The sequence below is a fragment of the Chiloscyllium plagiosum genome, chromosome 19 (genome assembly GCF_004010195.1).
Source record: "Chiloscyllium plagiosum isolate BGI_BamShark_2017 chromosome 19, ASM401019v2, whole genome shotgun sequence".
NCBI lineage: Eukaryota > Metazoa > Chordata > Chondrichthyes > Orectolobiformes > Hemiscylliidae > Chiloscyllium > Chiloscyllium plagiosum.
Window position 1 is genome coordinate 55,220,386 of NC_057728.1, and position 14,391 is coordinate 55,234,776.

Sequence of the window (14,391 nt, forward strand, 5' to 3'; positions counted from 1 at the left end):
AATACCCATAAGGGTTTGTACCAACATACAAGGTATCATCAGCTTGCGCCATTTTTCAGCGGATTATGAAGAATATTTTAAAAGGTCACCATTTATTTGGATGATGTGCTAATAACAGGGAAGACCAATAAAGAGCACTTCGAGAACTTCGACATAATCCTCAGATGTTTCTCCAAGGAGGGTGTAAGCCTTACAAGGGAATAATGTTGACAAGATTGGGTTACATGCGTTGGAAGATAAAGCGAGGTTGATTAAAGATGCCTTGGTTCCAACCTCTCTGCTGGAGCTTCAGTCATTCCTTGGATTAGTGAATTATTGCGGAAAGTTCATACATAACCTGGCCTCCTTCCTGACATCCTTTACATCTACTATTGAAAAAGGGTCAGACTTGGAAATGGTCTCGTATCCAAGAAGTAGCCTTTAGGGAAGTGGAGAAGGAGCTATCATTGTCTGAGGTGTTAGCACCCTGTCATCCCAAGCAAGATCTGGCACAGACATGCGATGCCCCCCCCACACGGTATCAGGGTAGTGTTGACTCACAGATGGCACAATGGAGAGAAAGGCCCAATAGCTTATGCTTCCTGGACCTTGGCTGATGCAGAGTGTAAATACGCCCAGAGAGAAAAGGAATTTTGGAAGTCATCTTTGGTGTGAGGAAGTTCCACCAATACCTTTACAGAAGGAAGTTTGTAATAGTGACAGACCACAAACCCCTACTAGAGCTCCTCAAGGGGGACAAAGCCATACCGCCCACAGATTCAGGTCGAATTTAGTGGTGGGCTCTCATTCTAAGTGCGGACAATGACAAGTTGGAACGCTGCCCAGGAGGACGAGTAGCAAATATGGATGTCTTAAGCTGCCTCTGGCTGGGAGAGGCATCAGCAGTGGTGCCACCATTGGAAGAGTCAGTTCCAGTTTTAAACTTTCCAGACACCCTCAGATCACTGCTGATATGTCACAACACCAGGGAGCGGTAGAACCCAGCTACCATCAGTTCTGAGGAAGGGCCACTCCATCAGAAGCACTAATGGTGATTTCTCCCCACAGATGCTACCATGTTCAGAAGCTGAACTTTTCCAGCAACTTGTGTCCTTGTAATAGGTAGAATCTCAATTACTTTGAAGGCAGGTATCTCACCGGTGGTCCAACAGACAATATTCAATCAAGGTCAGTGAAATACAATATTCCCAGTGAGGATTTGACTACAGCCCAAATAGATAGTGTGACTGATGAGGTGAGCTGAGGAATTCTGCTGAGTCATGTGGGCTTGGCTTTTTGAAGATGGGGGAGGGGAAAGGCACGAGCTGATTCTCGCCAGTCATCACAGCAATGAGGTGTGCATGTGAGAGCGGCCAATGTGAGCTGGCTTCCAGGGGAAGTGAGCTAGACAGGTTGGAGTGTCAGTGATCACAGGCAGCAGAGACTCCTCCCCTGATGAGGTTGTAAAAGGCTGCTGCCTGGGATTTGTTTCGTCAGTGAGAGGGGCAGAGCGATTTGAGTGAAGAGCTCAGAAACCTTGCACCCGATGTGTTTGTCAGAAAGGCGCTGTCGGTGAGACTCAGCAGGTAGGGAGTTACATTTTTGCTGTGTTCAGACTTGGGACTACGCAGTGAATGTTATGAAGACTTCATTATTTCCGGGGGGAAAAAAGCCATTTTTGTGTAAATTTTAAGAAAAGCACTCATTCTTTTCTTCTCTTAATGGGTAATGTTTTTAGAACCAGTGTCTTTTAGTCGGTGTGTGGTTTAGGAGGAGCAGAAAGCTCTGAATCTTGTGTGTGTTTCAATGCTATTTCCGCGGGAGAGCGAGTTTGTGTGTCAGGGAAATCGTGTAGCAATATGGAGCTTTCACATTGCTCACTGCCAGATTTAACCCCTTGCCTTCTCCAGCAGCAAGCTGTTAGCTCTCCCTGGCTCTTGCTAAGGTCCACATCTCGCAGATGTTAATTGCAGGGTTTCTCTGGGAAGACTGCACACGTTAACGGGGAAATAACCTGAGTTTTTTTTTCTAGATAGAGGAAACTTGCCCATTGAGACGCGAAGTCTGAAGCGTGCTGCTAATTCCACTTTCTTCAAATGCACAATCTGACCAGAACCAGCAGGGTTAAAAAAAATGCAGCTTCGGAGAGAAATGTTTGGTCTCCTCCCAATGTGCCTTTCCCAAGGAAGGGTTGAATTTGAGAGTATGGTTACATGTCGAGCTGTACAATGAAGGGACGCTGCTGTGTACTACATACTATATCGGAATTAATCTGCACTTCCTTTCTCTTGATAGTGACAAAGCAAAAATTGTCTCTACCAAGCAGGTGATGAGAACGAGTAGGCTAGAAAATGTTTTTTTAAATCGAAGGTGGGGATGTTTAGGGGAAGGCAGAGTTATGAAACGAAGACCGCAGACAATGAGAACATTCGGCCTGTTGTGCCTATACTGGCCCTCTAGCCACTCGTCTGTCTTTCCTTCCTGTTCTTGGGGTAGGGCAAAATGCCAAGGTCACAGTGACAATCAATTCCCTTTGAAAGCTTGCCTGGAACTTCTCCTTAATACACAAACAATGCATTCCCGATCATCCTTTTTTATATATTAAGGAGAGATGTTGTCATTAGTAGTCTCTCTGTCACTTGACCAATGGGACAGTTTAACTTGTCCAGCTATTGGTGAACTGGGTACAATGTTGAATGTTACGCCCTGCTCAATTTAAAATGGAAATAGGTTAGCTGATTTTACATTGTCCAAATTTAACTGATTCCATTGTTAGCCACCTACTATTAATCAGTGAAAATCTAATTTTAAACTTACTCACACGATAGAACTCTGATCAGCATGTTTTATATCCTTCATCCACCCCCTTCATTTTATTGAATGAGGAGAGATGTAAAACTGACTGCTCAATTACTGAGCACTAGCAAAGTTCTTATCAGTGATCTTTGTGCATGGTCCGGAGGAGGCAATTTCAATATGGAAATAAGTTCATGAGAAGTTCACTGATTTTTATCCCCAGGAAACTGTACTTATAGCCTCCATAGTAGTTTTACAATATACTTTATTCATAAGTGCAAATGTTCCAAATCCGATCTGAACAGTCTATGCCGAGGAAAGAAATGAAACAAAACATTGGAGTTGACATTTTTTAGCTCAAGTTGCAGGAAACAAAGGCATTTTATACTTGTGCGGAAAACTATATTAATGTTTGTGTTGGGGCACAGAAGCTCTGACTATTGAATGGGTCCTCACTGTGAAATGTCTACCTACAGGATCACATTCCCTTCTGTGTCTCTCAGAACCAGACCTGAAGTGGGATTGGTAGCAGCCTGAGACAGCATCTTCTGGAGTAGGGTGATTGGAAAGTATTTTAAACCCACCCACCAATTCATCAAAGGACTTATGAACGAAAAGTGCTGGGCTTCTCCTCTCTAAGCAATATCCTGGACAGAATTTGTAGCTTTTTATTGTCTGAATGATTGTTTTGAGGTGTGGGTCACTTCACCTGAATGCTAGCTTAATTGCAAGCTTTGAATTTGGGATTATTATCCCACGCTTCCCCTGAAGAAAGCTGCTCAGCTTGGAGTTGAATTACCAGGAGGTAGATGCCCTGGTGGGAAAACTGGAACAAAGCAGTCTTTCTCCTAATTAAAATATTGCATCTGATAACCTTGCCAGCCAGTTTGATATTTTTCTGATTTTGTTTTTCCCCCACTTAAATTCACTGTTCAGATTGTGTACTTTCAAATTGCCTTTTTACTTTCCGGTTTTTTAAATTCCTTATTACAGTTCTGCTTATGTGATTTTGAAACTTAAATGTTTAGGCTTAGTCATGGTTTATGCAAGAATTCAATTGTGAAGTAAGGTCCTTTGATGGTGAAATAGAATATGAATGTTCTCGAATAAGTGTGGGAGTGAGTGTCCAGTTCCTGTATTGGATCAGATATAACTACATTTGTGGGTTTGAAAAACTAATACAAATTCTGCCTGGGATATTAATATTGAGCAATTGGCTGACAAGGTGCCTTTTTTAAATGGGTAACTTTTTTAACACCATTTTTATTTTGACTTTCAGCTTTATGGTTTTTTGACTTAGGATGTGTGTAAAAGATAGTTAATAACTTTGCAGATGACACCAAAAAAAGACATTGAAGAAGGTTACCTCAGATTACAACAGGATCTTGATCAGATGCGCCAAGGAGTGGCAGGTGGAGTTTAATTTAGATAAATGAGGTACTGCATTTTGGAAAAGCAAATCTTAATGGTAAGGTCCTAGGGAGTGTTGCTGAACAGAGACCTTGGAGTGCAGGTTCATAGCTCCTTCAAAGTGGAGTCGCAGGTAGATAGGATAGTGAAAAGGTGTTTGGTATGCTTTCCTTTATTGGTCAGTGTATTGACTACAGGAATTGGGAGGTCATGTTGCAGTTGTACAGGACATTGGTTAGGCTACTTTTGGAATATTGTGCAATTCTGGTCTCCTTCCTATCGGAAAGATGTTGTGAAACTTGAAAGGGTTCAGAAAAGATTTAGATTTCCTACAGTATGGAAACAGGTCCTTCAGCCCAACAAGTCCACACCGACCCTCTGAAGAGCAATCCACCAGACTTATTCCCCTATGTTTACCCCTGACTCATGTACCTAACACTATGGGCAATTTAGCATGGCCAATTCACCTAACCTGCACCAAGGATGTTGCCAGGGTTGGAGGATTTGAGCTATAGGGTGGGGCTGTTTTCCCTGGAATGTTGGAGGCTGAGGGGTGACCTTATGGAGGCTTATAAAATCATGAGGGGCATGGACAGGGTCAATAGACAAAGTCTTTTCTTTGTGGTGGGGGAGTCCAGAGCTAGAGGGCATAGGTTTAGTGTGAGAGGAAGGATATAAAAGAGACCTAAGGGGCAACTTTTTTCAGAGGGTGGTACATGTATGGAATGAGTTGCAAGAGGAAGGCTGGTATAATTGCAACATTTAAAAGGCATCGTGGGTACATGAATAAGGGTTTAGAGGGATATGGGCCGGGTGCTGGCAGGTGGGTCTAGATTGGATTGGGATATCTGGTCGGTGTGGACAAGTTGGACTGAAGGGTCTGTTTCGGTGCTGTATGTCTCTGACTCTGATTCTATAAATGGAGACCATTTCTTATTGTCCCGCTCTTGACCATTTCTATTGTTTTCCAATGGCCAACCCCACTCCAGTTTTCATAGAATCCCTATAGTGTGGAAACAGGCCCTTCGGCCCAACAAGTGCGCACCCACCCTCCTAACATTAACCCACCCAGACCCATTCCCTGAACCTATTACTCTCCATTTACCCCTGACTAATGCACCTAACCTACACATCCTATGGGCAATCTAGCATGGTCATTTCACCTAATCTGTGCATCTTTGGACTGGGAGGTAACCGGAGCACCTGGGGGAAACCCACACAGGCACAGGGAGAACTTGCAAACTCCACACAGCCAGTCACCCGAGGCTGGAATCGAACCTGGGTCTGTGAGGCAGCTATGCAAGCCACTGCGGCCCCTTTGCATCATGCAAAGGTATGAACATCTTAAACCCTCTGTTATCTGAATTATTGTTTTGAAGTTTGGCTCCATGCAAGGTGGAAAGATAATGTATTAGGTAATCTGAGTTAAAATCAATGGATACATTCTGCACAAGCCTGATCTTTGGCAGGGAGGAAACCATTGTTCTCATACAGCAATGCATTCTTTTTGACCATGTCAATTTCACAAAATTGTGATTAATGGAGTAATTATAGGGAACTGGTTGTGTGAGGAGGAAAAATAGTGTTAACTTCTCCATTAATTTCCCCCTCCTGCTGAAGTTTACGAAGAAGGCGTACCTCCGAGTTGGTTGGTGATGAATGAAGCCGGTGAAACGGAGGGGCCCTTTGACTATGATCTGATTGTCATTGGAGGTGGCTCTGGAGGCCTTTCAGCTTCAAAGGTATGGCATGAGTCAGTGATGACCATCTCTTTGAGCCTGTAGTCTCGTACAAAGATTTGTTAATGTGTGAGGTGTCTGACACTGAACTGAGGTGAATGAATACAATGCAAAATCTTTCACACTGAGGATCACTTGTAACAAAGTACAGAAAACATGCAATAAAGAGTATCCCACTCATGTGAGTATGGAATAACACCCAAACTAATTGAGTGAAGCGTGGATGGTGCTGTAATGGTAATATCACCGTTCTGGTTGACTAGAACTATTAGATATTGAATTCAGATTTTACCAGAAACCTGGACTCTAATTTCCCCTAATGGTGACCATGTGAACCCTGTTGATTTTAAGTTCATCTGGTTCACTAACTTCTATTGGGGGAAAAGAAGCTGCTTACCTTACTGCCCTGGCCTGCATGTGACTCCCGACTGGTGGCTAACTGGGATGGGCAAGAAAGGCAGACCAAGCCAGAGATGCCTACATCCCATGAAAGAAAAGGTCAGGTCAACTAATGTATTTTTGGTTACAATATTTTAAAGAACTTCTCTTGAGATCCTAACAATAGAGAGACAATTAACTGAGTTTAGTTCTCTTTTGAAAAAGTGATTAAGACAATTGTAGTAAGAAGTTTCATGCTTTAACAAGTGGTCTGTTTGGTTTTGATGGTCTTATGTTCGTCATAAACTGAGACCATCAACTGCCATCAAAACCAATTACATTCGTAAGACAACCTTTAGCAACGTATTGCCATCATTGTCCAATACAGCTTGCACGTCACATCGGCCCCATAGCAGGTTTCTGTGTGAAAGTCAGTCGAGACAGGCAGGGTGCTGTAGACCAGTGCATGGGAAGTTAGCAAAAATCATGCAATAGCTGAATGTGTCCACATTATGGAGGTGGTGAAGGAGAGTTGGAGCAACATGTGGCTGAATCCGGTGGAAGGGCTTCCAGTAAATTTCTCGAGTAGTGGGAACAGGTCAGGGAAAATAAAGGGAATTCTAAGAGCTGTGGCATTAGTTTAGTCTCAGGGAAAAAAAGTGAAGAACCTTTTCAGGGTCATAAAGTGTAAAGAAAGGTGACTTTTGGGTGAAACAATAGGAGATTTTCAGGTGGCAACATTTTCTGTTTTTAATTCTTGTGCAGTAGGATAATATTTAAAGCATGAAACCTCTGACTAGAATTGTCTTAATCACTTTTCCAAAAGAGAACCAAATTTGGAAAATTCTCCCTTGAGATCCTAACAAGGGAGAATTTCTTTAAAATATTGTAATGAAAAATACGCTAGTTGGCCTGACCGTTTTTGGCACCACCATTGTCCCCATAAGACGTAGGGAGCAGAAGTTAGGCCAGTCAGCCCGTCAACTCTTCTCCACCATTCAATCATGGCTGATAAATTTCTCAACCCCCTTCTGTTGCTTTATCTCTGTAGCCCTTGGTCCTCTTGATATTCAAGAACCTATCTATCTCCGTCTTAAATATACTCAATGACTTGGCATCAATGTTTTCTGTATTAATGAATTGAATTTTATTTGCTGGACCTCTTTTTTTCAGTGACAAATAACACTTAGCACTGGAAACTAACTGACTGGAAATCTGAAATAAGGTACTTGCCTCTGAAAGCCGTTTTATTGGGTTTTCAGTATTTGGGTTTTCAGTATTTGAGTTCTCTGCACTTGCTTGAGACACCTGATGTTGGTACCAGTCTACTTCCAAAAAAGTTGGGCTGAAGTCTAGATTGTGTGGTTTTCGGAGGGTCTGTTTTTTTTTTTAACCCCCCCCAAAAAAATCAGGTATTCTGCATATTGGTTGTCATGTTTTAAAAATTAAACCTGCTTAATTGACTAAAATGTTTGGGGTTGTCACAGGCAGAACTAAAATTTTGGTGCTTTATTTAATGGACACTAAGGCATTCAAATGCATTTTTTTTAAATGTCTGAAACCTCCTAGGAATGCACATTTTGCAAGCAAAGCCATTCCATCCCTCTGGAAAAGGATGAGGGCAATGTATATGCATGAGCACAATTGGAGGTGCCTGAAAGCTTTTTAAACAGTTGTGATCTTCCTGAGAGGATATGAATCACTTATGTTGATCTGAACTATGCAACAGTGGGATGAGTTGCATGAGGTTTGTTCAAGGCTGAATTAAGGTTTTTTTTAAACATAGTAAGGTTAAAATAAAAAACTTGTACCAGGCACCAATGAGGCCATTCCTAGAGAACTGTACAGTTTTGGCATCCTTACTCTAGGAATGAGCTCTTAGACCTGTGTAAGCACATTCGCAGACCCTTCAGTCCAACACATCCATGCTGAACAGCTATCCTAAATTTAATATACTCATATTTGCCCTGCGAGGGTATGCAACCAAGGCTCATTAAATGAACTCTCATGAGACAACTCTCTAGGAATGAATCTCCTTTTTTTTTTGAAGAAATTAGGCACTCCAATAAAACACACCGAAGTCTTGACCGTGACAGGATGGATGCTAAGTGTTTCTGAGTTGACCATTGGAAGAATGTCTATACAGAGACTGCTAACCACTTAAGATAGGTGAGGAGTTACTCCTTCACTCAAAGGGTTATGAATCATTGGAATTCTGTTACCCAGAGGACTCTGGATGTTTAATCATGAGTATATTGAAGACCCCAGAGCTTTTTGGATACTACAGTAATGTAGGGAAAATGTTAAAGGGCCAAATGTAGTCTCCAGCTCCTGTTGTCCTGTGTAAGTGCTGTGTTTATAGTGGATTTTCCTTTTGCTACATGGCTAAATATGCATTGTGTGCTCTCTTACTCAGGAAGCTGCCAAGTATGGGAAGAAAGTTTTGGTCTTGGATTATGTTACTCCCACACCTCTTGGGACCACATGGGGTAAATGTCTAATAGTTTTCTACAGTTTAAAATCATGCAAAAAAGTAATTTTAGATTTCTAAAGATTTGGCTAGAATCCTTTAGTGTTTTGGGCGTTAGACTAATGTCCTCTCCTAAAGGACATAAGAATTGTTTGATGAAAGCCAGCAATCTCTTTAGTTTTGCTGTTGACTGTCTTGAGAGCCACACGTTTTTGCAATAGAGTTGCTGATCTATCTGTATGCCTGACAAACTTTCTACACTGTATTAGCTCTTAACCTGGTATGTCACCAAGTCTCTCCTTTCTGAAAGAAATCTATACTTGCATTTGAATCCATAACTCCCCCCACTACCATTCCCTTTGGAGTTTATGCTCAAAATGTCGACTCCGTCTTGCTCCTCAGATGCTGCCTTATCTGCTGTGCTTTTCTAGCACCACAAACCAATTCTGGTCTCCAGCCTCTGCAGTCCTCCCTTCCTCCTTCCACCACCTACCCAGGCTGATCAATTCCACTTGATCATTGCTTCTATTAGAATGTTTTGTTCTCTCCCATTGGCCCTGCAGCTGCTTAAGACATCAGGCTCCATCCTGATATGCCTTCAGTGTGACTGGTTTGTGATATGGGTGGGCAATAGAGCCTCTGACTCCATGAAGTAGGGGTGTCCTGATGTCTGATGTGATGAATCTGTGCAGAATGCCATCCAGTGATCAATCATGTACTGAAACCTTCAGGATGTATACTTGCAAGCAAAGCCATTGTCTCCCTCTGTAACACTTGCCCCAAATAAATTGAAAGCCAGTGCAGTGAGGCTTCACTGTCTGGAGTGTGCCTTGTCATTCTTTGGACAGACAGTGACATTGGGAATATGTGAGCTAATGGTCTGACCCTTTGCAGTCCTTTATTGACTCTCTGGAGGAAGAGACACTTAACACTGGCAGCTGAGCTTGCAGAATGGCAGAGGATGACGTTATGTGGGACACAGTTAATATCTGGAATGCATTGCCTGAGGGGGTAGCAGATTCAACAGTACCTTTTTTTTATAACAACTATAACATCCAATCCCATTTGGAAGTAATTGCAGAGTTTTTGCAGAGTAATTGGAGAAAAATTAGGACTAATAATGCTATTGAAAGAGCCAGCATTGACCTGCGAGGGCTGAATAACACCACCCTGAATATGGTGTGCTTGATTCTGGCCTGCACTGCTGGTTGGTAGGATTCCCATTGAGCAGCATGTGTTGAAAATTGACTCTGGAGTGTTTTGTTATTTGAGGCTGAATCTGCTTAATATTTCTAAATTTTATCTGCAGTTGATTTTGTATCTGAAGTTTAAAAACATTATGGAAAGTCTCTGAAATCTATTTGTTTGGAAGTTTTTTTGACACTTTTTTTTGTTGCATCCCTTTATCAGGTCTTGGGGGGACATGTGTCAATGTGGGTTGTATCCCTAAGAAGTTGATGCATCAAGCTGCAATTCTACACCAGAACATAGAGGACGCCAGGACATTTGGCTGGACGTTTGATGAGAAAGGTCTGCTCATCAAAGACTTGTGACACCTACGATTGTGTATCTGAGACTGCTTTAGTACACTGTTCGTGTTTGCTAACGTTGTGTATCCAAGCTTGTTTATTGTAATAGAATTTTTCCCCACCCTCTTTCCTGTCTCTGTTCGCCTTGTTGTTCAAAGTCTCATCCATGCTCCTCTGCTATTCCAACACTGTTCTTCTCCTGAACTCACCACCTACTTCCACCTCTCTCTAACTGGAACTCTCCAACTTTACTCCCATAATCCGAAATGTTACCAGCTGCCACTTATCTGTTAACCCACTGCTTGCCAGCCTACAATTTTTCCATCTTGGCACTAATGTCAACTTCACTGGTTTCCAAATTTTCCTCCCCTCGCCTCATCCCAAATCCAACTCTCCAACTTGGCACTGCCATCTTTACCTGCCCCACTTGTCCATCTTCCTTCCCACCTATTTGTTCCACCCTCCTGATCAACCTATCACAGTCTCCCCCCTACCTGCCTCCAGCTCCCTTCCCCCACTTCCTCCGACCCCCATCCTCTCCTATTTATCTCTCAGCCCCATTCCTGGCCCCACATGCCTGAGGAAAGGCTTATGCCCAAAATATGGACTCCCCTGCTCCTCAGATGCTGCCCGGCCTGCTGTGCTCTTTCAGTGCCACACTTTTCGACTCTGACTCTCCTGCATCTGCAGTCCTCGCTTTCTTCCTTGTCAGACTTCCTGTCAATTTTCAGTCATTCTGCTTTGTAAATCCCTTTTAGGGCCTCGCACCCTCTTTACCTCTGACGCACCCCCAACCCTGTTCCTTTGAGATGGTGCTGGGTCAGTTTTGGCCTCTTGCACGTTCCCAGATTTATCATCCATAAATTGACAGCTCTCCTGTCTATCAGCTGTCTGAATTGAAGGAGAGTTGAATCCTCCCCTTTTTAAGAAGTTGGGGGCTGGAGGATGCAGGTTGCAGAATTCTAGCTTTGTTTTGAGTTGAAATAGGGGACACCCACTCTTGTTCTTGCATTACACTGAATCAATGGTGCTTAGTTGAACAGTATGCCTCTGGTTCTACAATCCCCAAATTGGATGTGCTCTTTAACTGTGGAGCAAAGCTTCCAAAACTTTAAGTCAATGCAGGAGGGACCAATAATCCAACCCTCTAATGTTCCTGCGGATAGTTCTAATCAAGTCAGATTCCAGAATAAAATCCAGCCTGATTTTAGAATTAAATTTTGGTTAATAGCAGGCATGTAGTTTTTCAAGGCTGCAGAATTTCTTTAACAGAACAAAGCTTTTACTGCACGTGGCAAAAAAAATCATGTTTTCTAGCTAGAACCTTTTTTAAAAACCTTCTTTATACCCATAACACTGGTTTAATTGATTTCCCAACGTTGTCAATTATGATTTCAAATCCAGAAAAATTACACTTCTCTCAAATATTTACATTTGATGTAGCTGGTTCTCAGTTCTTTTCTACAAACTGATTTAATCCATCTGATAAATACAGAACAATCTTGATTATCCAAATGAGACAGGCATGGAGTATTTTGTTCAGATAACTGAGTTTGAATAACAGATTATTTGGATAATGGATAGTGTTTTTGCAGGCCCTTGATCTTGTTGGGATAATCGATGTTCAGATAATCGTGGTTGTTCTGTACACAATAGAGCTTGGACCTTTTTTTCAATCCTTTTTGTAACGTGCAGATTTTAAATGCTTGTGGCCTGGAAGTAGAAACTAAGCTTTTCTACTGCAGTAACTGCCTTTTCTGAACTGTTCTAGGCTTCTCTTTTTAAAGGGAGAAACTACATTTATTGACCCTGGTCAAGTCTCCTCCAAACTGCCCTGCTCTATCTTGGTTTTCCAAACTAAAGTCAACCCTTTGGATTAAACCCAAAACATGTCCGTTGGCTTTCTGTTTACACTAAACCAGCATGTTACAAATCTTCCATTAACACTCCATGGTGCTTCTGCACTTGCTAGAGCAATTATTAACCCAGTGTCTAACATGACTGAAAACAAAATGCTGAAGATCAATCTCCACAGAAAGAGGGAAAGGTAACACTAAGTCCAGATGACACTTCATCAGAAGTGATGCCCTGATTCTCCTCCTTGGATGCTGCATGACCTGCTGTGCTTTGCCAGCACCATGCTCTTTGGCACTTCAGAGCTGGCATGAACTTGTGTGGGGTGGGGGGGGAAGGAGGGAGGGTGGGAGAGGCACTATTTATGCAATAGTTGTGTGTGAGGGAGGGTACTAATAGTGCAGATTAAGTGGTTGGACTGGGAGACTCAGGACCATGGTGTCTCTAATGGGAAAGAGTCCCACTGGAGTGGGACAAGGTCAGAAGGGATATGACCGAGAATGCAACAAGTAAAGCTAAAAGAGGAGAACTAGGAGGGAGTTCAGTCTGAAGGTGCTGAACTAAGTCCAGAAGGTTGTAAAGTGCCTGGTCTGAAGATATGTCCTCTAGTTTGTGCTGTGATTTGCTGGAGCATTACAAAATGTCGGAGAGAGATGGGCAAGAAAGTTGGGGGGTTATGCTTATACATGGATTGGAGGGACTCTAAAAGTAGTTACCCAATGAAGAGTTAACATAGCTTGTTTTTAAAATGCTTCAGAAAAGTAACCCACCCCTTTTATAAAACTTTAAAATCCAAACTGTTGATATGATGTAACCTTTCATCGGCACTATTCCAAGCTGTCACTCGATTATGGCAAAGGGAATAGGTTCCTGACCTTCCACTATTGCTACATTTAAAGTTTGGATGACCTTTTGTTCAGAGTTCTGACTAAGAGACCAAATTACATACTGGTCTTTGGTAGTATATTTGTTAATTTGAGACTTATCAGCTGTGGATGCAAAGGATAATGGTGTCTGGAAGAGTTTGGGAAAATTGGGAGCACCCTAAACGAGTGTCCAACTCCATAATCTATTGCAAACTATCTCTGCCTTGCTAAACTTGTACTTTGTTGCATTAAGAGAATTATAGTCAAATGTAACAATGACTTGCCAATGAGTTCTCCTCTTGGGCATAAAGATTTCAATCCCCCAAAAAGATTCTACTCACCTGCTGCGCTTCTCCAACAACACATTTCCATCTTTAAGAGAATTATAGTCAAATGTAACAATGACTTGCCAATGAGTTCTCCTCTTGGGCATAAAGATTTCAATCCCCCAAAAAGATTCTACTCAAAAGTAACATGCGTTTGTTTTCTCAACAGTTCACCATAACTGGACAACTATGAGAAATGCTATTAAAGATTACATAGGCTCCTTGAATTGGGGCTACAGAGTTTCTTTGAAAGACAATGGTGTTACCTATGTGAATGCTTATGGAGAATTTGTCAGCCCTCACAAGATTAAGGTACCAGCTCCATGAATTGTAAATGCACCAAATTATTTCTACTGTAGTGTTAGTGAATGTATCTAGTGAAACCAACCGGGAGTTTTAACTTTAAGCAAGATGTTTCCGTATTGATCACCTCAATAAATCACCCAGGGTTCTTGGCAGTGCCTCACAACCGGCTTAAAGGGGCAAGAATGCCATTCTCCAAGCTTCCCATCTTGACTTGGACATCCATTGCCATACTTTTCAATTATTAGGTCAAACCCTGGACTTCTCCATCTGACTACTGGAAGTAGCCTTACCACTGAGTGAGTGACAATTCCAACACCTTGACCTTGCTGCACACTCCGTATAATTGGTTTGGGTCTTACCCTTTTCCATCCAATGGATTCATCTGAATGCATTTAGATATGGACATGTTGGCCAACCCAGCATCCAGGAGATGAGTTATCGTGAACTATTACCAATGTGTGGTGTGCTGCACGCTGCTTTTGGGGATGGAGCTCTGGGATGTTTGACCCAACGATAGAGTTCCAAGACAAGGTAGCAATTTTGGAGGTTGTGTTCCTGTGCATCTGCTGCACTAAGGGCTAGTCAATATTTTCTCAGTGATTTAATTCCCTTTGACAGACTTACTTACCTCCAATCTTTCAGATTGACCGTTATGAAGCTTTAGTGAGTCTGAGCAGATGTAAAAGATGAACCCTGGTCTGCTACTGGGAAATCACTTGCTTTTGTGATGGGCTTGTG

The 14,391-nt window shown here is 42.3% G+C and overlaps 1 protein-coding gene across 1 annotated transcript in view; it reads left to right on the forward strand.

The window, feature by feature from the left end:
* Window positions 1-1,365: 1,365 nt before the first annotated feature.
* The window catches only part of LOC122559840 (thioredoxin reductase 1, cytoplasmic-like), a 31,869-nt gene continuing 18,843 nt past the window's right edge, over window positions 1,366-14,391 (forward strand). The window contains exons 1-5 of the mRNA XM_043709946.1: window positions 1,366-1,565; window positions 5,806-5,927; window positions 8,719-8,791; window positions 10,183-10,302; window positions 13,517-13,659. Coding sequence (XP_043565881.1) covers window positions 5,841-5,927; window positions 8,719-8,791; window positions 10,183-10,302; window positions 13,517-13,659 — 423 coding nt within the window. The 5' untranslated portion in view covers window positions 1,366-1,565; window positions 5,806-5,840. The remainder of the gene's footprint in view (window positions 1,566-5,805; window positions 5,928-8,718; window positions 8,792-10,182; window positions 10,303-13,516; window positions 13,660-14,391) is intronic.